The sequence below is a fragment of the Asparagus officinalis genome, chromosome 1 (genome assembly GCF_001876935.1).
Source record: "Asparagus officinalis chromosome 1, Aspof.V1, whole genome shotgun sequence".
NCBI classification, from domain to species: domain Eukaryota; kingdom Viridiplantae; phylum Streptophyta; class Magnoliopsida; order Asparagales; family Asparagaceae; genus Asparagus; species Asparagus officinalis.
Genome location: NC_033794.1, coordinates 22926363 through 22949529, shown reverse-complemented (window position 1 = coordinate 22949529; position 23167 = coordinate 22926363). Strand labels below are relative to the sequence as shown.

General features: G+C 37.4%; 1 protein-coding gene across 1 annotated transcript; it reads left to right on the top strand.

The window, feature by feature from the left end:
* On the top strand, positions 622 to 21267 carry LOC109832012 (aconitate hydratase, cytoplasmic-like). Its single transcript, XM_020399471.1, has 6 exons — positions 622 to 746; positions 902 to 948; positions 18463 to 18623; positions 18701 to 18793; positions 19141 to 19196; positions 19575 to 21267. The coding sequence occupies exons 1-6, from the start codon at positions 622 to 624 to the stop codon at positions 19600 to 19602; spliced, it is 510 nt and encodes a 169-aa protein (XP_020255060.1). The 3' UTR covers positions 19603 to 21267.

Here is a 23167-nt window from a genome sequence, read left to right as displayed (position 1 = left end):
GATAAACACCTTCCACTGAATTCTAAGACTGCATCTGATTTGGCCAAAATTATTGGCCGAATTATTTGTTACAATTTTATTCCCAAAACTGGGGGCTACAGTCATTATTCCCAAGAACTCACTCGTGGTATCTATGTCATTGTTAGGAATGTTGATGTCAAATGGTTCAATGTCATTTTTGATATTATGGCCACTGATCCTTCCCCATTCCTTCCATTCGGGGCCATATTAACCAAGATCTTCACTTATTTTGAGGTTGAGTTATCAAACGAAACCCCTTTTAAAATCCTACCCCTCTTTGATGTCACAACTCTTCATAGGATGAGTATTCCTGCCACACAGTTTGAGATGAATAATCCTCCAGCTTGTGACACTTCTCCTGAGTCCTCTGATTTTGAACCATCTAGAGAGTCGTCACATTCTGGATCTAGTTCTAGAGATGGTGGTCATTTCCCTCTTAGATCTTCTTCCAACATCCCCAGTTATATTGTTGATCATATGGATAGCTTAGAAGAGAGAGTCCATTCTCATATATCCGAGTTTCACGCCGAAGCTGAAGGCTAGCATTATGATGATCAGCGGAGGTTTCAAAGGATCGAGGATAGTCAAATCGATCTTAGGATGAGATTTGAAGAGATTGAGAGCACCCAGGCAGAGATTAGGAGAGATATTGCTGGTTTGAGGAGCCATCAGGATGGATATAGGGCTCGCATTGAGAGTAGATTTGATGACCTTTTTAGGATGATGTAGAACCCTTATCCTCCTCCAGGTCCAGGACCATCTGATCCATGAGACAGGTTTTTTATGACTTGTGATTTTCTATGTGTTATTTTGACATGTACTAAACTATGTGTATTTGGTTTGAAGGTTTTTAAACTATGTGATTTATTGCTGTTAAAAGATGTATTGTTGTAAACACTTATGTTCTTTCTATCATATGTTTGTGTGGTTGGTGTTTACATTTTCTCTCTTATATCATGCACTTATATCTAATTATTGTGAGGAAAATGCACATATACATGTTGTTTCTCTTGACCATATTCATTCATTCTTTTTCTATGTGGTTTTTAAATAGGAGGAGCAATCCCTATTTATGTTTATACTCACCCATGCTTATAGGTAGGGGGATCTTAAGCTTTCCAATTTATCTTTTTCTCCATTTCGATGTTGCCAAAGAGAGAGAAAAATATGAGTATTATGGCTTTGGTTTTGATTTTATTACTTCTATATATCAAATGAAAAATTATTTGTCATCATCAAAAAGAGGGAGATTGTTAGGACTCATGTTTATGAGCCTAGACTCTAATCTTATTTTGATGATTTAACAAATAATTTATAACGAGTTTTCTAGTGTTTGGTTTGTTGTTTAACCCAGGTTGAATGATTCAAAAACTGTATTAAAACTAAAGCAAATACAAGTTAAGTTAAGATCCAAGATCAAGCTTCATGTGCATATCAACTTGGTAAAATAGTTTAGAATTTTATATCGTGTGATAATACTTTGAGCTCAATATCACACATACACACAATTCTTGTTTTTGAGTATTTTTGACATAATGTTGAGTTGCTAGTTTATAGACTTAAATTTCACTTTATGCATTTTTTATTAAGTCTATAAAACCATTTGAAAAGGTTTCAAAACGTGTTTAACTCAAAAGTCAAAAATAAAGAAGTTTATATATATACATGTATTTACAAGCTTTACAAAACGAAGAGATTTCACAAATGGTGAATGATATTTAGAAAATTTCTTTTGTAACATGTTCATTTATATGTTTATAAACAATTCCCCAAATTTTATATTTTTCGAATTTGTTTGATATTTTTAAACAAGGTTCAAATTTGATATTTACTGTTCACTTCAGGTTTTGTGCACGTTTTGAGTCGACTTGCTACAATAATGAGTCGACTCATAGTGTTGCGCAGAAGGTGTTTTTTCCCTGTTGAGTCGACTAAAAAATCAATGAGTCGACTGATACAGTATAAAGTTGACTTATACCTATCATAAGTTAACTCATAAAGTGTTGAATAGTTAGTTTTTTTCATCTGCTGATGTAGGCGTTAAAAATTACCTATAGGTTCCCACACGCAGCTCGAGACGAAAAGAAAATAATAAACATCATTATTTGAATCAAGAAGGATTATCTGATGTTATAGAGAAGCTAACAAACATACGAAGCGAGTTGATAAAATATACAAATCAACGAGATGGTACAATAACGAAGAAGCGACTCGACCTGGGGTTACGTTTCACCCACAAAGGAGTAAGAACCAATCATGTCTTACTCATCCCATGGATGTCCTGCTCATAGGAGGTTGTATAGATCTTCGCGAGCTTTCTAACGCACCTTAGATTACTTCATTCCGAGGTCAAACGAGGAAGTTAGAGCCAAAATACCCGAGACCGTTCAGGCTCTTTTACACCAGCGAGACACAAAGTGTGTCTTGGAGAAAAATGGAGATTTTTACCATGACTCGATTATAATATAAAGAATCTCAAAAGACAAAGTTGTAGCTCTCTTTATCAGATTTCTAACGCATCTTGAATCATCTCATTCCGAGGTCGGACGAGAGAGTTAAAACTAAAATACCCGAGATAGTCCAAGCTGTATCAGACATATGCGAGACAATCGAAGTGACTCGCGCCCAGGTCATCTCCCGACGTATTTTCTGATAAGATTGGTTTCTAGAACTCCTTGGGGTCATTCATAAACATGTGGGGTTATCCTTAAAAATGTGGAAGCTGTTACACGACCAAAAACCCACCTAAACTGATAATAACGGTTGTTCTTCGACCCTATCCATAAACACGACATTCATATCCATAAACACGACATTTAAAGCCTATAAATATACCCCTAGCACCCTTATAAAGGCAGATCTGAAGGGAGTCACGAATTTTAGAGGAGCTAGGGCGAGGTTCTGACGAATTTGAGAGAGGCTAGCAGATTTTGGCGAACTCCGTCATAAAGAAGGAGCGTTTCGAAGGATCTGAGGCCCGTCCCCTCATTCCTTGAGATCAGGCTTGGTCTTGATCTCGAGAAGAGTCATAATCTCGTTTGGTCAAGATTATCACTTTAGCGATTATTTCTTTTATGAAGTAAGATCTCTAATTAATCATTCTATCAACCAGATCCGATCCGAGACGGTCCACGGATAAACCCTGACACAGGTAAACATCACACACAAACAGAGACTAATAAATAAGATCTGTGTATTGTTTAACAAAGTTGTAATCTTTATTTTTTATTATGTAAGAAGATCTTATAAAAGATCGATTTTTCTATTTTGTGAACTTGTAATCGATAAACAGTTGTAACAGGTTCAATGGCAATGAAAAAGGAAACTTTTGACACAAACACGCTGGCGACCATAGTGGGATCCAATAGCCTTGTTGACTAGGCTGTCGTGTCACAGCCACTGATCAAGATCCCAGTTGATTCAGAAGTCGAGTATGAGTTCGACGAAGCCAAGTTCGAGGAATATTTCTCCTCGTCTTCATTAGAATCCTCCTCTCCCTGCAAGTGCGGAAAGATCTCGTCTTTGAAGGAGGCGTATTCGCTGAAAAAGGCTACAAATGACTCTGCTCGTCACAACTCCTCCCCAATAAAGGAGTTGTTCAATCAAAGTACGCCAACTCTGATGAAGAGGGCTCGTCAGAGGCGACGCCGATGCCAGGCTCGTTGAATTGCCAAAGCATTGGAACAATTCGATGGAGTTTGCTACTACGTAAACTTGGAGTCTAGGAAGCGTCATTTAATCCAGCCACCACAACGACAAGCTACTGCTATTTCCTTCAAACCTTCGAGTGGAGAATGGGTTCTTATCAAAAGGACTCGTTCACAGGCACATTATGCCAAACACTGTAGGTAGAAGTATGCAAGTTCTCGGTTAAATGAATTGGGTGTTCATTTGAGGGAGTCGATACGTGAGTTGTTGGCCTTCTTGTTTTGATGATGTTTAACAAACAATTTACTCCTAATGTTGTTTGTCTAGTATTTGTGTTTTCTATTTATTGTAGACAAACAACATTATTGGAGGATGGATGGAATAGAGCTTCAACGACAATATCAAATGGAGGTTGGCGGAATTTTGGAGTGAAACTTATGCAATTCAAGTTCAAGATCCAAGTTTAGCTTCATCCGCATAGTGTACAACGTCAAGCTTATTGAAGATCAAGATCGGCTTGGGTAATCTAGTTTAGGTTTTATATTATGTGTGTTAGATACTCTAAGCTCAATATCATATACACACACATTTTATTGGTTTCCTTGTATATATATGTAATCATATATATATACAACACAAGTTTTGATTTTTATGTTTATAAATATGAAATTACATATTTCATATTTATTATTGTGATTTGGTTTAACTACTTAGATATGAAACAAATATATTTTCATATACATACTCATATGTTTCATTTTCTATTGTATTTGTAAAAATATTATATTCTTAGTTTTTGGACTTAACACTAATCATATTCATATTTTATAAGTCTACATAATTATTGTGTAAAGTTTCAAAACATGATTTAGCCTAAATGTCAAAATTCATATGTTTACATTTTCGTGTTTTGGACTATTTTGCAAAATAATGATATTTCTTATTTGGAAAGTCCTTGTTATAAACCAGTCTTTATAGCATATTTATTATCATGTCTACAATCATTCCCCAAAGTTTTATATTTTTCTGAATTTATTTAATATTTTTAAACAGGGTTTTAAAATCAGCATTTTACTTTCAAACTGTTCTGTTCATGTATCAGTTCACGGTCGACCATCACGGTCGACCGCGCCTTTGTTTTTAGCCTGCGGAGCCAACAGAAACTTTCGCGGGCGGCCGATGGTCCCCCCCCCGGGCCGCCCGCCAAAGTATCTGAAAGTTTTCTGAGTTTCAAAGCTGGCTTGCGGTCGACCGTGAGTTTTCCACAGTCGACCGTCGTATACTCCAACGGCTATTTTATACAGAATCTGATTTTGGATTCTGTGGGATTTTGGTCATTTTGTTTTGGGTTTTTGCTGATGTTTTGAGTGGGTATAAATACCCCATTGCCTTCAGCTCTTCCATAACAATAAAGTGTTTTTAAAACAAGATTAAAGAGTTTTAAACAAAGGTTTAAGTTTGGTTTAAGAAACTTTTAAGCATTTGAAAGTTTGAGTTTGTAAAATCAATTTCACAAGAGCTTGAGGAGATCATCTATTGGTGTTTAGGCATCCAACTATTCTCCCTCTACCTCTTGATCTATTGAGAAGTTTTCTAAACTCTATTTCTAGCTTTACATCTATTTATTTGATTATTATTTTATTAAAGCTAGTTTTATATTGAGTTTAGTTGATTTGATTTCACTCATTGTCTACACACACCCACTTGAGCTTATTGTATTTTCATACATAGTATTTTTGGGTTGGTGAGAGTTGTAACAATTGAGTGTGAGCTTTCATTGTGTTCTCATCCATAGTAGAGAACAAACATTTATTGTATTGAGCCTAATTGTGAGGATACACTTTGTAATACACTTGTGGAGAGAAGTGTGTGGAGAGAGTCGGGGATCGTCCCAAGAGGAGTGGCTTCGGTTGACGAACCTAGGGAGAGGTTGTATCCGAGCACTTGAGGGAGACACGTCTAGTTCAACACTTGAGAGGGTGTAGAGTGGGATTACAAGAGTGTGTTAGTTGTAGAGTTTTTGGTAAACTAGAAAACCATATTGTGAGGTGTGAACGTTATTCGGGTGAACATAAAAAACCCGATTGTGATAGTGGATTTCTCCCCGGGAGTGGGGAGTGGAGACGTAGGATGGAAGGTCTGAACTCCGTGATCATTTGATTGTGTTTGAGTGTGCTTTGGCGTTCATTTATATTTGTGCTCATTGCTCATATCGCCTTTGTCTCATTATCTATCTTGTCCACTACATTGTTTACGTTTGTTTATGTTACCCTTGTGTTTATATATCCCTGCATATATATTTCATCATATACCTCTTTGCTAGGATATATCTCTTTGATCATATTGCATATTCTTGCTCATATCATATTGTATATCTATCTTGCAAGAATAACTTGTTAATTAATTTTAATTGGCATAAAATCGGATTAGATTAGCATAAGACCCTAATCACCCCCCCTCTAGGGTCTAACATGAGTGGGGAGTGGCATCGGTGGCCTAGTGAGAGGTGATAATTCCGAGCACTCGAGGGAGTCGATACGTGAGGACCAACACTTGAGGTTGTAGCTTGTGTATATACTTTGTGAGGATTTGTGAGAGTTGTCGGTTGACTTGATAACCGAGTGTGTAGAGTTTTCGGTTAGCTAGAAAACCGAGTGTGTAGAGAAGTTCCGGCTTCCAAACCGGGTTGTGTAGTGGATTCTCCCCGAGAGTGGGGAGCGGAGACGTAGGACGGAAGGTCCGAACTCCGTGATCATTCCTTGTGTTTGGGTTTGACATTGGCGTATTTATTCTTGCATATTGTTATATCGCCATTGTTGCATGATCATATTGTTTACCCTTGTTTATATTGTATATCCTTACACATATCTTGTAGCATATCATACTTGCTAGGATATATTTGTTATTTAGTTTTAATTGGCATAAAATCGGATTAGATTAGCATAAGACCCTATTCACCCCCCCCTCTAGGGTTCTTTCCTAGTGGCATTAGGGTCTAACACATCCAACATGTGTATGAACGATATCTAATTCGAATATGATCAAATCAAAACTCATCATAATCCCCTTGGGATTCTCAACTGCGTAACACAACATATTTATAACTATACGTGTAACATCAAGCGGCTCAAAACTCCGTGAACGCATCTCAAAACGACGCAACACAGCTCCACAAAACGAGCAGGAAAACAAACGAGACTTCTATTAGTAAAATGAGCATATCTTTCTCTAAGAAAACTATTTTTAGAAATAGTTTCCTGTTTTGAAAATTAGAGTCACACATATTTCAATTGGCATAAGTTTGGTTCAGTTTGGTATTCATTTGCTATCCCAAATCTCCAGTTAAACATTATACATGTGCAGCAGTTTTTCTGCAGGACATATTATTAGTAAAAAGAACATATCTTTCTATATACAAACTCTTTTTAAAAATAGTTTTCTGTTTTAGAAACTATATACATATATCTCTCATTTGGACTTAATTTGGTTAAATTTGGTATTTATTTGATATCTCAAAATCTCAGTTAAACATTATAGAAGTGCTGCAGTTTTCTGTAGAAAATATATATTTAGTACATCTCTTAAATTTCTCATATATAAACTAAATTATGAATAACCCTAATGATCATAATCATGATACTATCATATATAGCAATAAAAGTTTACTAATCTAGCATTAGTTTAAGTTTTAACATCAAAAAGAAAATCTGATTTTTAACATCACAAGTTAAGATTTAAACATGAAAACACATATTAAACATCTAAACTAGTTATTTAACTATGGGGATGGGTTTGTATGAATATAATCTTACCTCAAATATTATTCTAAGCCTTTGAAATAAACAACAAGTAATCAACGAGCACAAACAACCCGTTCTACCTTATCACACGTTGAAGATCTCGCCCTCGTGTGGGTATTGTGCTTCACAAAGCTCTCAAAATTCAGAAGAAAAAGATCTCCGGTTTTTGAGGGGAGAGAGTGGCTACTAGGGTTCATAGATATGATAAAAGAGAGGAAATTTCATGAAAACATAGGTATTTATAAAGGCAAATCCGAAACAAACCTGTTTGACCCGAATCAGGAAACCTAGTCTAACTAGGAAAACAACCTTCGGTATTTTAGCCATAATTTTCACGTACGACCTCGGAATAAGGTGATATAAGATTTGTTGGAAAGCTCTTGAAGATATCTATAACTTTGGTCTTTTAAGTTTTTCAAATTCTAACTACTTTAGTGTGTAAAATACATATACTTTAACTGGTCGTTTTTTCCAGATTCAGGCCTGTGCACGTGTGCATGATATCACTTCTATATTCACATATATACATTGAATTAATCTCAAATCAATTCCTAGCATACTCAAACATTAATAAATATTATTTATCATAATGTAACACATTTATTATTTATTACAAAATATTTAAATTTTTGGGGTTTTACGTAGTGTTCGGGTCAATAACTAGTGTTCAAACCACGACAATCAAAATACTATGTAGCAAGTGTGTAACATGAAGAAGTTGTGCGCACATGTAACTAGTAGACAGTATCACGGATGGATAGCGAGTATAATCACAAGAAAGTACATAATAGGTAACATCTTAGAGAGTACTCATGATCAACTAAACATGCATCATGGAAACTTTACTAAAATACACGAAACAGATAAATAACAAAAAGTAAGACTAAAGATAAGCAACACAGATATCATAATGCATGTGCACCTATAACCTCGAGTGTGATGCATCAGGTAGTGTGTGTTAACTAACTATCACATGATTTTTATCATGGTCTTATTTGGAAAAGTTCTCAAGATAATATTTATTGAAATGTCCATAGGAAACTTGATCTTGATTTCATACTTGGTCTTTATTTTTTTTGCACATAGACCCTCCTTCATGCACTAACGCTAAAACACAACCCTAAGAGATATCCATATTCCTCTATTAATTAACACATCTTAAGTTTTTGCTAAATATTGATTATACATGATATGTTATGCACTAGGCGCAGACAACTCAATCCATTGAGAACATCCATCTCATGTATACACGCTCTGATTGGGTTTCCAAACCTACAAATTAATAATGCTCGCCAAATATCAAATGCAAGTGATTCATGACTTGCTACATGTGGATACTTGATCTTGATTTTTGGATTATCATGCTTTCCTACTTGCTCAAAATTTGAGTGGTGAACGATCATGAGCCCCCACTCACAAGTCGTAATGTATCTCAAACTAAGAACTTGGTCTTGTTATTTCATACTTATTCTTTGTTTAGTTGTTAGAACTTGGTCCATAGTAACTTTTGGCTTATTCATTGTTAGAACTAGTTTAAATATTTATTAAAATTACTAATATAGATGAAATTAATCATATTATACCTTATTATTAATTATTAAAAGTGTTAGTTACTATTTATTATTTTAAGAATTATTACTTAATTAAATATTAGTTTATAATTTAAAATTAATAAAAAAATTCTTAAATACTATTAATATTTAGTTTGAATAAATTATTAGCCAATATTAAATTGAAATTTATCCAATATTAATATTAATTTAATAGTATCATAGTTAACAATGAATTCACCAAATGTTAAATTTAGTGCTCATCTCCAAAGGCTGTCTTTTATCTCTCGCAAGAAACAGCAATAGATTTCAATTTATATTATTGTATGCTTTCAATATTTGATGGTTTTGATTTAAGGGCGAAATGGCGGCATCAGGTTGAAAGGAGACAGGAGCCGCTATTATCTAGCAAACATTTGAATTTCATCTATGCACATGAATAGTAATAATATTCTGCACATATTATGATACTAGCTCAACCTCATTGACAACGAAAATGACACACCACTCAAATATTTAAAAAGTAATTATTAATTATATAATAATTATATTATTATTATTAATTACCACGTGCAAATGCAATGCACCTCCGCTGGACTAGTTAATCTGTAGTACATGGGTTGGCTCATATGAAGCTTTTTTCGTCAACTCTTGCCCTAAAATTTTCATTCAAGCTTACTGTACAAAGATTCCTTAGATGTTCAAGAGTTCATCTTCTCAAATAAACCTCCTCAATCAATTTCAAAATCTCTCCGAGCTTCTAGCTACTTATGTTTCTTTGAGCGTATTCAAGCAGATTTTTGAGATTATTATTATCTGAGGATCAATTTGTCACATTCCACCTTTACTAACTTGATGGTTATTGAGCTAGTAGAGCCTCCGTTGTGAAGTGAGAGTATGTCGCGAAAAGTATGTTTGAGCTAAAATGAGATCTCAAGCTGGTTTTGTAAGAGATTGAATACCTACTTGGAGCTGTGTATTTCTTCTCTCTTCAGTTTGAGGACATACGTTCTCTTGTGCGCCTGGGGTTGTCAAGTATTACAGAGGGTGAAATATTCCAGTTTTCGACTGGAAAGTCGTCGGCAGTTGTAATTCCAAGCTCCACTAAGAGCTTGAGTGATACTGGATTCTGGAAAATCCTAGTGGAGGCTGTGTGAACGCAACTTCATGGAACGTGGGGGCCACCATGTGCAGGGAGTTCACGTGCATGAGTACCTCGCCAACATTGCTAAAGACGGGTTTTGTAGGCGGTCTCGTGAAGGCCACATCAGCAGCGGTTTACAAAACCGCGTGTGAGGCTGAGAGCCGCGTGAAGAGAGTGCGGCCCACCCGAGTTTCATCTGCAGCTTGCCTATAAAACCCTTGTCTAGGGTTTCGTGCAAAGGTGAGCAAGGCAGGAGCAATTGAGGCTTTACAAAAGTGCGGCTGCAACAGTACAAGGAGAAGTACAGCAAGCAAGGGCGGCTTTTGGTGAAAGGCGCAGTGCTGGGAGAGGGAAGAAAACCGACTGAGAGAGAGAGAGGGAGGTATCTGTCTCGGGTTTTGTGAAGAGAGAAAAAGTATTTGAAGGCTGACCTTTTCTTGTGAAGAAAAGCAAGGAGCCTATTTGAGGGTTTAGATTGTGAGAGTTGTAAACCCATTGTATTTTTTTTTCTATAATAGTAGATCCCCCCTCCTTGCCCCGTGGACGTAGGCAGTTTGCCGAACCACGTAAAATTGGTTGTTTGAGTTTGTGACCATTGTAATAGTTATTAGGATCCCTCGACAGATCAGTCCTAGAACTGATGAGAGGAAGAGCCGATATCTCACTTGGTTGAGATATCCGCTTCAGATTCTTGTCTCCTTGGTGAGACGGGAATTCTTATTATTGATCTTTCTCTCTTATTGTGCACCAGAAACTCTGCCGAAATTTCCGCTGCGCACAACAAAAATCCCTACAATATTCACTAGTTTTTCGCAACGTCTTTGTACTCTTAAGTTGTTTAAAATTTGCAAATTAGTACCCTGAATGATCTCATATGAAGTTCAGATGAAAATTTTTATGCTTGCATGATAGAGGGTGCTAGTATGTTTTTATACAACTTATGGTGTATAAACGTCATGGAAAACAAATGAGGTATATCTAGGTATAAAGTGAGTGAAATCACTAGAAATTGTTCAGTATATCATGTTTATAGGAGAACTAGTCATCAATGATAATAAATTAGTTAAATTAATTAATGATCTTAAGAACACGTCCTAAATACTGAAGAATCTTAGAAAAATGCTGGTTTTCAACGGCAAGAGATGTAACATCAAGATATGGTGTTAGGTATATAATCCCTTTGTTATCCTATGTTTTAACATTTTGTTAAGATGACAAGGTTACTTTTCTTTTTTTTCCCCCTAAAACTTAGTATATATAAAGTCAATCAAGTTGTCGTAGACTGTTTGGCTGTTGTGAAGGATAGAGAACCATGAGCTTATAATTACTTCATTACATTATTCAACATTCTAATTATAAATATCGGAGGCGTTGGTCGCAAGAGGGAAGGGTCCAAACCGAAAGAATTGGAAGTCACAGTCTAGAGTAGGGCATCCTACAATTGGAAAATATCAGTGTGCTTGGTGCAAGGAGACTGGTCATTGGAAGAAAGACTGCCCAAAGCTCGACGAATGGATGAAGAATAAGCAGAAGGGAAAAGGGAAGCAACCATCATCAGAAGCAAACATCGTATCGGATGGTAATAATTCTGACTCTTCTATTTATTCGCTTTCTATCAGTCCTACAGATAGCTATTCGGAGGAATCTGAATGGATGTTGGATAGTGGTGCGACCTATCATGTGTGCCCTAGAAGGGAATGGTTCTTCAGTTTTGAGAAGCTGGTGGATAGTGGTGTGGTGTACATGGCTGATAACCGTGCATGCCAGATCCTTGGGATAGGAAGAATTCGCATAAAGATGTTTGACGGGACTGTTAGAGAGTTAAACGATGTGAGATATGTTCCTTCTTTGAGGAAGAACTTGATCTCGATTGGAGCTTTGGTCGGAGAGGGTCTGAAGGTTCGTGTTGAGGACATGGTTCTCGAGATTGCGAGAGACTCTCGTATTTTGATGAAGGGTGTCAGGAGAAATAACTTGTATTACTTAACTGGAGGTATAGTGGCAGGTGGAGAGCTGACGACTTCTGTTGATTCGACTAGACTGCGACATTTAGGGCTTGGCCATTCCAGTATTGATTCCTCGCATAGATTGAAAGAAGGTGAGAAGACCTGCAGTTTGAAGTCCAGTGAACATGTTGAAGTGAACAAGAAGACCGAGGTGAAGTGTGGCACCTCTATTCACCGTGCTAAGGGTCGTTCTAGAGGAGTTCACATGGATGTTTGGGGGCCTTCCAAGGGGGCATCATTGGGAGGTAATAGGCGTTTGGTTTCCTTTGTTGGTGGCTGCTCTAGGCGTGTTTGGGTTGCAACCAAATCCCATTTGAAGAAAGTCCTAGTAGTATCCAACAGATTAAAGAAGTGTGTAATAGACAGAAAGGTGAAGGTACTCTATTCTGGTAGGAGGTAAAAGATGGACCTATTTCTGTATTGGAGCCGAGCTCACGGCATTTCGAGACACTTCGTTGGAAAGGAAATCTTGGGGCAACTAGATAGGGTGGCAAATTTGGAGAACTGTGCCTTACTGGAGGAGGATCGGTGTTTGTGGTCGAGCAATGGTTTGCAGAAGAGTTTCTGGACAGAGGCTTCGACATATTTGGGTCATCCTATTAAAGAGTTGTCAATTGTTGCGATTGGAGGTAAAACTCCATTGAAAGATAGGTCTGGTAGTGTTACTTTGGTTGAGGCTTCGATGAGGAAGCCAATTGACTCTCAGCAGGTGGAGAGTTTTGGACAGACCTTAGAGGTATCGCAGCGGGTGGAGAGTGATGCTACTCCACATTGGGTAAAGATTACTCCAGATCATTCTGCATTGGTTGGGATTCCAGCTAAGGTGACACAGCGTGGAAGTCATTTGGATCCGGGTGCAGATGATGAGTTGGGTTTTGAATCGAGTGCAGCTGGCAGACATAGTTTGGATATGGCCATTGGTTCACCTCAGGTGGAGGTGTTTGAGGCCGTTGGAGGTGTTATCAGCCGCAGAGTTGATGATATTGGAGAAGGGTTGCGAACTCTTCTATTGGATTGAGGTCGTTCGCGGCCATTTTGGTGAACTACGTTCGGCTTGATTCCTTGGGCAAGAGGATACGTAGGCAGTCTTTATGATGCATCCGGGTTTGATTTTGATGGGGTGAGATTAATTTGGTGAGTTGATACTGACATTTGGAGAGTGTTTGCATTCTCATTTGGGTTCTCGACTTGTTATGGATTGAGTCTGTTGTCGTGAATTATTTCACGGTGTACTGGACACAACAAGTGAGACATTTGTTTTGGTTGGTGTCGGCTCAATTTTGGGAAAAACTTCGCCGAGGTGGAGAATTGTGTGAACGCAACTTCATGGAACGTGGGGGCCACCATGTGCAGGGAGTTCACGTGCATGAGTACCTCGCCAACATTGCTAAAGACGGGTTTTGTAGGCGGTCTCGTGAAGGCCACATCAGCAGCGGTTTACAAAACCGCGTGTGAGGCTGAGAGCCGCGTGAAGAGAGTGCGGCCCACCCGAGTTTCATCTGCAGCTTGCCTATAAAACCCTTGTCTAGGGTTTCCTTGCCTATAAAACCCTTGTCTAGTGTTTCGTGCAAAGGTGAGCAAGGCAGGAGCAATTGAGGCTTTACAAAAGTGCGGCTGCAGCAGTACAAGGAGAAGTACAGCAAGCAAGGGCGGCTTTTGGTGAAAGGCACAGTGTTGGGAGAGGGAAGAAAACCGACTGAGAGAGAGAGAGAGGGAGGTATCTGTCTCGGGTTTTGTGAAGAGAGAAAAAGTATTTGAAGGCTGACCTTTTCTTGTGAAGAAAAGCAAGGAGCCTATTTGAGGGTTTAGATTGTGAGAGTTATAAACCCATTGTATTTTTTTTTTCTATAATAGTAGATCCTCCCTCCTTGCCCCGTGGACGTAGGCAGTTTGCCGAACCACGTAAAATTGGTTGTTTGCGTTTGTGGCCATTGTAATAGTTATTAGGATCCCTCGACAGATCAGTCCTAGAACTGATGAGAGGAAGAGCCGATATCTCACTTGGTTGAGATATCCGCTTCAGATTCTTGTCTCCTTGGTGAGACGGGAATTCTTATTATTGATCTTTCTCTCTTATTGTGCACCAGAAACTCTGCCGAAATTTCCGCTGCGCACAACAGAGGCGCTAGGTTGGTGAACATAGCCACGGGGAAAATCGATGTGCGCTTGGTTACAGACTTCGCTCAGATATCTTCCACCATCTTCTGCTATAACTTACATTGCGTCACTGCCTCACTCCACTTCTCTCCCTTCACTGGAAAAGAACCATTATCCAACATCAAGTGTTGCTTATCCAGAAGAAAATTTCGGTAGCCTTATTCATGTCCTCCATAATCCTTACGGTTGTTAGCAAAGTGGCCGGGCTTGCTTATTTAACATCCTAGAGGAACCAAGGAACCAAGAAAGACGAGCACCCTCACGTACGTAGCAGTCTCATCCAAACCCACTCTGGATATAGTCTGACCTGTCCATTACAAGGCCCATATGGAGCCTCATCCAGCCCACGTCACCTACAAAACAAACTAAAAACAGGGAAAGTAAATGATCATACTTACTCCCTTTAAAAGCACGAGTTCGGGAAAAATCTTTCGGCAGAAAAAAATTCCCTTAACTCTTTTAGATATTACATTTCAATTCAAATCTATCCTAATTATCCTAATCTTATGTGAACTACAACTACAAATATCCTAATTATATCATAATCTCATGTAAACTAAATATCCTAATTTTCGTACTAACCTAATTATATTCTTATTCAACTGCAAATATCCTATATTATTATCCTAAAAATATATTAAATATTTAACTTAAGTATATTAAATATACAACAATATATCATACTCTCTTTAAAAGCACGAGTTCGGAAAAATCTTTCAGTAGACAAAAATACCCTTGAAATTCAAATATTAATCCATTAAGTAAGAGTAAGTTGATAAATTAATAAATTCTTATTGGATATACATAGCATGAAGATAAGAATATTGTTTAAATTGAAATGTAAATCTAAATAAAATTATTAAATGCTAAATTTATAAATGTCTACAAAATAAAGGGCATATATGCAAAAATCAAATAAATTAATGAGACAAATAATGTCTTCCCCAAATATCGAACCTAGGAATAGCGCAGACCTACAAATGTACATAATGTGAATAGGATATTTACAAAATCTACCAAACAAATTAAAGAGACAACACTATAATAAATTGTACTTTTCCCAACGCTTATTCCCGACGCATGGTTAAATACGTCGCCAATGTTTTTCCCGACGATTTTAGTTAGCGTCGGTAAAACATATATTTTCCCCCTTATTTATAATTAGCATCACTAAAAGTGTATATTATTTGCGATGTTTTAACTTAGCGTTGTTAAAAGTGTATGGATTTGACGATGTTTTTTATTTTTGTCGATAAAAATATATATTTTAGCGACGTTTTAGGGTCGGCATCGCTAATAGTCACTACTAAATAATGAGGCATCCTAGACGGAAAATTCCGTCTAGGATACCCAAAATTCCGTCTAGGATGTTTATCCTAGACGGAATTCCGTCTAGAATACGCGTCTAGTATGTTTCCGTCTAGGATGTAGTATTCTAGACGGAAATTCCGTCTAGAATACATCCTAGATAGAATATCCTAGACGGAATTTAAAACCGTCTAGAGTACATCCTAGACGGATTATTCTAGACGGAATTTCCGTCTAGAATACTGTATCCTAGACGGAAAAAATTTCCGTCTAGGATGGGTATTCTAGACGGAAATTTCCGTCTAGGATACTTATCCTAGAGGGAATTTCCGTCTAGGATGTTTTTTAATTTTTAAAATTTTTTTTTAAAAAAAAACAAACATCCTAGACGGAATTTCCGTCTAGGATGCTATGCTACAGTAGTTTTTTTAATTTTTTTTTTACAGAATCTATTTTGAGTGTATGTACACAATATTGAACAACAACAAATTATATTCATATCCAACACAATCTAATTATATTCTAATATCAAATCCAATTATATTCAAATAATACATCTACCAGAATAGTAGAGAGATACATAAATTGTTTACAAACTTTTACATAAATTATTTACAAGAGGTTCTGCATGCTCCATCGCACAACATTACGCACAATTCCTCCATCAACCCGATCTCTGCATTCAAACTTCTGAAAAATTTACCTCACCTATAGGAATAAAAAGTCATAATAGTTTTACCCAAATCAACACTTTTAAGCGTCTCGAATCTCAACAGAACATTAACCAAGATTATATCATACCTCACCAGCAGAACAACACATTTCTCTTACAAAGATCTCCTCCATCATTTTCTTCACAGAATCACTGCACAACAACACATTTCTCTTACAAAGATATCCAAAAGAGAATAAATAAAGAAATAAAGAAACAAAGAACAGATCTTTACCTTTTAGGACGCTTATGCCTTGAAGACATTAATACCTTTAAAGCGCACGTAGAAGTATTTATTGAATTGCATCAGGTTAGTAAAATGAGCGGTTTCAGGTTTGGCTCAGTGCAATTAAAATAAATGCTATGTAGTTTGTATAGCTTAGGACCCTCACATTGATTATATTATAATTACTGGCGCAGTGAAATCAAGTCCAACTTCTGACCACCTAATTGATTAGATTTAATTACATGAGTTGAAATAAACTCTGGTAATACCAAGCAGAAGTTGGGAACTTGAGATACTTAGGACGATTGCATCAGTTAGATTTAACAATGGTGCACAATGTAATCAAATTAGGCGATATTATTATACTAACAATTGTTTAAGAATAAGCTGAAATTTAACTGGTTGAAAGCTAATAAATTAAAATTAGATATTATTATACAAACATTTCCTGATAAATGCATTAAAAAATGATGCACGGGCTTTTACAAGATATTAAGATTCAAGCATTTCCAGGTGCTTGTATGTAAATTATATATAGCAGGTGAATTGGTTAGGGTAAATCTCCACTTCACATACTCAACGTGCATGTTAACAAGAATGATGAAAGGCTAATTGAGACGGAAAATTACCAATCAGCATGATGACAAGCCTACAGGTTAAGCAATTCAAGGACCCCATTGGGTTGAGACTTTCAAACTACATAAAACTGAAGCATTGCATGTTTAGATTCATGAAACGAGCTCCGGTTCAATGATTTCAAAATAGACCTTTGTGATGTAGCCATGGCCACAACCAATTGGGATGAAGTTACAGCATGGTCACTCAAGCATCAATATCCAACTATTGTTGACATTCAAAATTAATAGTCCAAATTTTACACGCTACCATAGATTATAAAGAAAATAAGTCGAATCTCGAAGAACAATGCTAAAGCAATTCCGAAGAAAGATTATACATGTTTCTTTCAACTGCTGAGCACTCATCTTATCAAATAAAAGCATCCTCTCACAATACTTGTTATACAATGTGCTAAGTAGAGATCTCAAACATTGTGCTAAGAACAAAATAGTAGTGTATTAAAAGGTTTTTCAGTGGAATTGGCTTGCAATTTGTGTATTGACGATAAAATAGGTATTGTTGACGGCAACATCACTGACGGGATAATGCCGTCAGCGATGTTTATATCGCTGACGGGATTAACCGTCAGAGATGTTGCCGTCACAAGTTTATCGATCCCGTCAGCAATGTAAACATCACTGACGGGATATGAACATCGCTGACGGGTATCCCGTCAGTGATGTTGTTCCAAAATTTCCGCTCGCGAAAAATTCCCCCCCTCGTTAAAAATTTCCCCCCGCGAAAATTCCGTCGAAAAGATGTATGATAATTAGTAGAGGTATGCTTGCAGTTGTGCTAGCCTCCATTCATGCAGTGTGGGGCTGACCAATCAGAGACGGGGGCGTATGGAACTGCTTGCGGCGCGCACGCGCAGACACTGTTACCGGGTGTCAATTGGATGATCGCTTCTCTGCAAACCCTGGACATAGGACTGTTGAAGTTTCTCGATACTGCTGCGTTTCGGCTTATGTATTTGACACCTTCATTTCATACATGTGCATGTGTCGGACACATGCACGAGCACACCCTAATTTTTTCTGGGTTTCTCTTTATGTCATCTACATCAAGTGACAAATATCTTCTATTCTATGCTTTTGTGCTTCTTTTGAGCTTCTTTTTGAGAGAAAATAAGAAGTGCGTTAGAGTTTGGAAACTTTCCTATGTCTAATATGGTTGTTTACAACAATTTTTTTTAAAAAAAACCTATTTCTAGCGTCAGTGCCACATGGTTATCTGAAAGAAGTTTTTACCTTTTTTTTTGGGGGGGTGCAGACAAGCTACCGTATTCTATTAGGATTCTTCTTGAGTCAGCCATCCGGAACTTTGATAACTTCCAGGTCACAAAGAATGATGTCGAGAAGATTATTGACTGGGAGAATACCTCCCCAAAGCAAGTTGAGATTCCATTTAAGCCTGCATGTGTTCTTCTGCAGGTTTGTCACACAGAATACAGATGATACCCTCATTTTCTTCGCACTCTGCTTATTGACATTTTTTCTGTTGTTGGCAGGATTTTACTGGTGTGCCATCTGTTGTCGATCTGGCCTGTATGCAAGATGCTATGAACAAGCTAGGAAGTGATTCTAATAAGATCAATCCATTGGTAATGATATCTCTAACCTTCATGTTGGCTTGTTACTAGTTGCTTGGGTACAATGTTTCATTTACTTTAAATTCATGGTACAGATACCTCAGGGGGCTAAGTTTTAATTAACTCCAGTATGCTTAATTTGTACTCTTGGTATTCTTGCTTCACTGGAATGGTTGATTTTCTTATTATTGTAATGATTTTTCGCAATCACTTACTGAAAATATCTAGCGGAAAATCCTTATTGCAACTATTCTAATTGTATATTGCTGCTTGATATTGAGTTTTTCTTTTATTTTTGTTGTTAAACTTCTGCTTTGGTTGCTGCTTCACTTCTTTTGCATTGTTCTTTTTTCTTGCAGGTTCCAGTAGATCTTGTGCTTTGCCGTTGCTACATTCTTATATGTGCTGGTTGTCTGTAAGTAAATTGTCATCCTCTTTCATGAAAGTTAATGTACCTCTATTTCCTCTTGCTATAAAACATCATTTATCAATTTTCATCTACAAAGACAACTTCATTTACATGGCTCAATTTTAATGCTTCTTCTATATCAAGTGTCTGGAGGTTATATCTCTGGAGTGGCCTGCTTGTGTTACGATTTATGTCTTGCCATCAAGTCACCATCTTTCCAAGAAGTATGAACCAAAAAGAAATTACACTTAAAGAATGAAATTTCCAATTTCTTATTAATTTTACTAGCGCACACATTCTTATAACTGATAATAGCAGTTTGCTTTTGCCAAAACACATTCTTATTACAGTCATATCTAGTAATGTTCTTATTCTTTTTCACAGTCTGAGGATGAAGTTGAAAAGACTCTAGACGCAGAAAGTGTTGTTTCAATTTTAAAAGGTGAGAAGAAGAATCTGCGTCGAAAAGAGAAGCGTGCTAGGATCGACCAAATAAGAGTAACCCTTGGCCTTTCGGATTCACAAAGAACTCCAATGGTACTTCATTTTCATCCCAAAGTATTAAAATTTCTTCTAGGCTTAACTTTGAACCTTTGGTGCCTGATTTTAGCTTTATATCCACAGGATCAACCCTTCATTGATATAAATTGTATCCATAGCATCAACCCTTCATTGTTATTGCGATATATTGTATCCATAGCATAAACTCTTATTCAAATCTATATATTAGCTAGGCACAAGAATGGAAGCATCAATGTGCAGGGAAGAGTTGGACATGCCAAATTTAAAGTTAGACATGCTAAATTTCAGAAGTTTTAACTTTTAATATGAATTGTAAGACCATCCATCCACGGAAAAACTCATTGATAATTGTAACTAGTAAGAGAGTATTCAAATGTTTACTAGATGGAAATGGTAATGTGTTAAAATATTGTTGCTTAAGTATACAGGTAAAAATATTGAACGCTCGCAATAGAACTGAAGTACTAGTGGTCTTTGGTATGGCTTGAGATGGATATCAGCAAAATTTTAAACTTGACAGAATGGTCATTGTTCTAACATTTATGTCCGATGAAATATTATTCCAGACAGATAGATGCAATGATTTTTTGTCCCTCTTAAGTATATTAAAAGATGAGAAAACGTATAATTGCATATGACAATAATCAAACCTAACCATTTAGTACGAGGCCTCTTAATTTATATTTGCATATGACAATAATCAAACCTAATATTTTAAAGTTAGGCCACTTATGTATATTTGCATATGACATAATCAAACCTAACCTGTTACTAACTTACTACAAGAATTCTTCACGGACTGCAAAATAAAAATTATAATATATGTGAAATGTTTATAATAATAAAAATTATATGATAAAGGAAAATAACAAGCATGTGGAACTTAATATTTCCAGAACATTCCAGGGCATTTTCTGTTGATGTGTTCTTCCAGAACTGACTGGCTTGAATTTGAGTTCTAAAAATTTAAGCTGGTCCATCCATTTTCATCCGTCGCACTATTTTCATCCTTTGCTGCTGTATATTTATCTCCGAGGCATAAGTGGCAGCATGCATCCATTTTTTTTGTGCCAAAAGCATGTATACACATAACAGACACATGTATAGTCTCAAATTCCGTGGTATACAACACTGTTCACAACCTGTCATCTTATTTTCGTTGCTACTTTTACACCAAAGTGAGTCACTTGCATGTTTAAATGGTTTGAGCACCTTTTTGCATTCGAACCCAATAGATTGTTGCGTTCCCCCATAATTTACTTTTACATTTAGAGCATGTTTAGAGTTTCATTGATGCAAATCAGCAAGCTGCTGCATGATGATGATTGAGTGGTTGTAAATATTGTGGTGAGACATCTTTCATTAGGTAGAATAATTGACAAGTTTTCCCTTTCAGTCTAAATTCTTCTAGGTTCTTCTTGTCGTAATCCTGTCAACAAATCCCTTTGAACTCAATATGCAAGGAATTTCAAAATATATACAGTTATTCCGTGATTTGGTCACAATTCCATAAACGGTTTAATATTCTACTGGTGATTTACATGTTCTGTATCTATGTAGCTCATTTAATGTACAGTCGTAAATGTATATGATCACACGATCCCTGAAAAACTTCCCAGAGGGTCACCCATCCTAGAATTTCTCCAGGCCAAGCACGCTTAACTTTGGAGTTTCTAAGAGTTGGGTTCCCGAAAAGAAGATGCATCTTGGAAAAGAAGATGCATCTTGGTGGTATGAGTATTCTAATCAAATCTATCAATACTAATCACATCACTCTCTCAAGGGTTAGGGTATTACAGAAAGTCTAATTGAGACGGAAAATTACCAATCAGCATGATGACAAGCCTACAGGTTAAGCAATTCAAGGACCCCATTGGGTTGAGACTTTCAAACTACATCAAACTGAAGCATTGCATGTTTAGATTCATGAAACGAGCCGGTTCAATGATTTCAAAATAGACCTTTGTGATGTAGCCATGGTCACAACCAATTGGGATGAAGTTACAGCATGGTCACTCAAGCATCAATATCCAACTATTGTTGACATTCAAAATTAATAGTCCAAAATTTACACGCTACCATAGATTATAAAGAAAATAAGTTGAATCTCGAAGAACAATGCCAAAGCAATTCCGAAGAAAGATTATACGTACATGTTTCTTTCAACTGCTGAGCACTCATCTTATCAAATAAAAGCATCCTCTCACAATACTTGTTATACAATGTGCTAAGTAGAGATCTCAAACATTGTGCTAAGAACAAAATAGTAGTGTATTAAAAGGTTTTTTAGTGGAATTGGCTTGCAATTTGTGTATTGACGATAAAACTTGTAAATCAAATCCCTGTATAATCAAGAAACCCTTCAGACCCCTGAACCCTGAGTCAGCCGACCGACTCACCTACAGCGTCCTGGGCTCCTGCGCCTCCCGTATCGCCTGCACGAGCGCCGCCGTGGCCATCGCCTCCACGCTCCGGTTCCTCAAGCAAGTCACCGACGACCATCCTTGAACATCTGAAATGCGGGATCGGGGATATCCTGATCCAGCCCTAAAATCGAGGCCACATCGATGATCTGCAAGTAAGCCCTCAAGTGGTCCACCGACACCAAGGGTCCCGCCAGATCAAGAGCCGAGAAGCTCGAGCCCGTCGACGGCGAGGAATCGAGCAGCGCCCGCTCGAGCTCAGCGAGGTGGCCGGCGAAGGAGGGGGTGGGCTCCAGGAAGAAGGCGGTGATGATTTGGTGGGGTTGTAGGGGTCGTCGTCTCCATCGCCGGAGCTTTGCGCTCGACAAAGAAGTGGTGTACCAGGCGAGGCTGTAGCCTGTGAAGGGGATGAGAGGGAGGAGCCAGAGGTTGAAGAAGAGGGAGAGGAGGAGGAAGAGGAGGCCGAGGATGGTTCCGATGAAGTGGAGGGTTTTGATTTTGGGCGGAAATTTTGGTGGGGAGGATTTCGATTTGGGGGGCGGAGGGAGGGGGGAATTTGGTATTTTTTTTAATATGAGCCAAAACATCCTAGACGGAAATTTCCGTCTAGGATGTATTCTAGACGGAAATTTTCGTCTAGGATACCTGATAATATTTTAAAAAATTTTAAAAATACAAGAACCGTCTAGGATACTATCCTAGACGGAATTTTCCGTCTAGAATGTTTTATCCTAGACGGAATATTCTAGACGGAAATTTTCCATCTAGTTTAATACAAACTAGACGAAAAATTTTCCGTCTAGAATATTCTGTCTAGGATACACGATTTTTTACTAGTGAGTATGCATTTATCACGACGTGTTAGGTTAGCACCGCTAATAGTCTCTTTTTCACAACGTCCATGTTTTGTGTCGCTAAAAGGTCTATTTTTTACGACACTTTTTTATTCATCTGCGTCGCCAAAATTTTATTCGTTTCCACCCTCAAGATTTCATTCGTTCCATTCGTTCCCCCCAAAATTTCATTCGTTCC

Excerpts from the sequence above, each read along its gene's own strand:
- LOC109832012 (XM_020399471.1), top strand. The coding sequence starts at position 622 with ATGAGATTTGAAGAGATTGAGAGCACCCAGGCAGAGATTAGGAGAGAT. Across the intron at positions 949-18,462 it reads TTCTATCATATGTTTGTGTG|ACAAGCTACCGTATTCTATT; the intron begins GTTGGTGTTTAC and ends GGGGGGGTGCAG. Across the intron at positions 19,197-19,574 it reads CTTATATGTGCTGGTTGTCT|TCTGAGGATGAAGTTGAAAA; the intron begins GTAAGTAAATTG and ends TCTTTTTCACAG.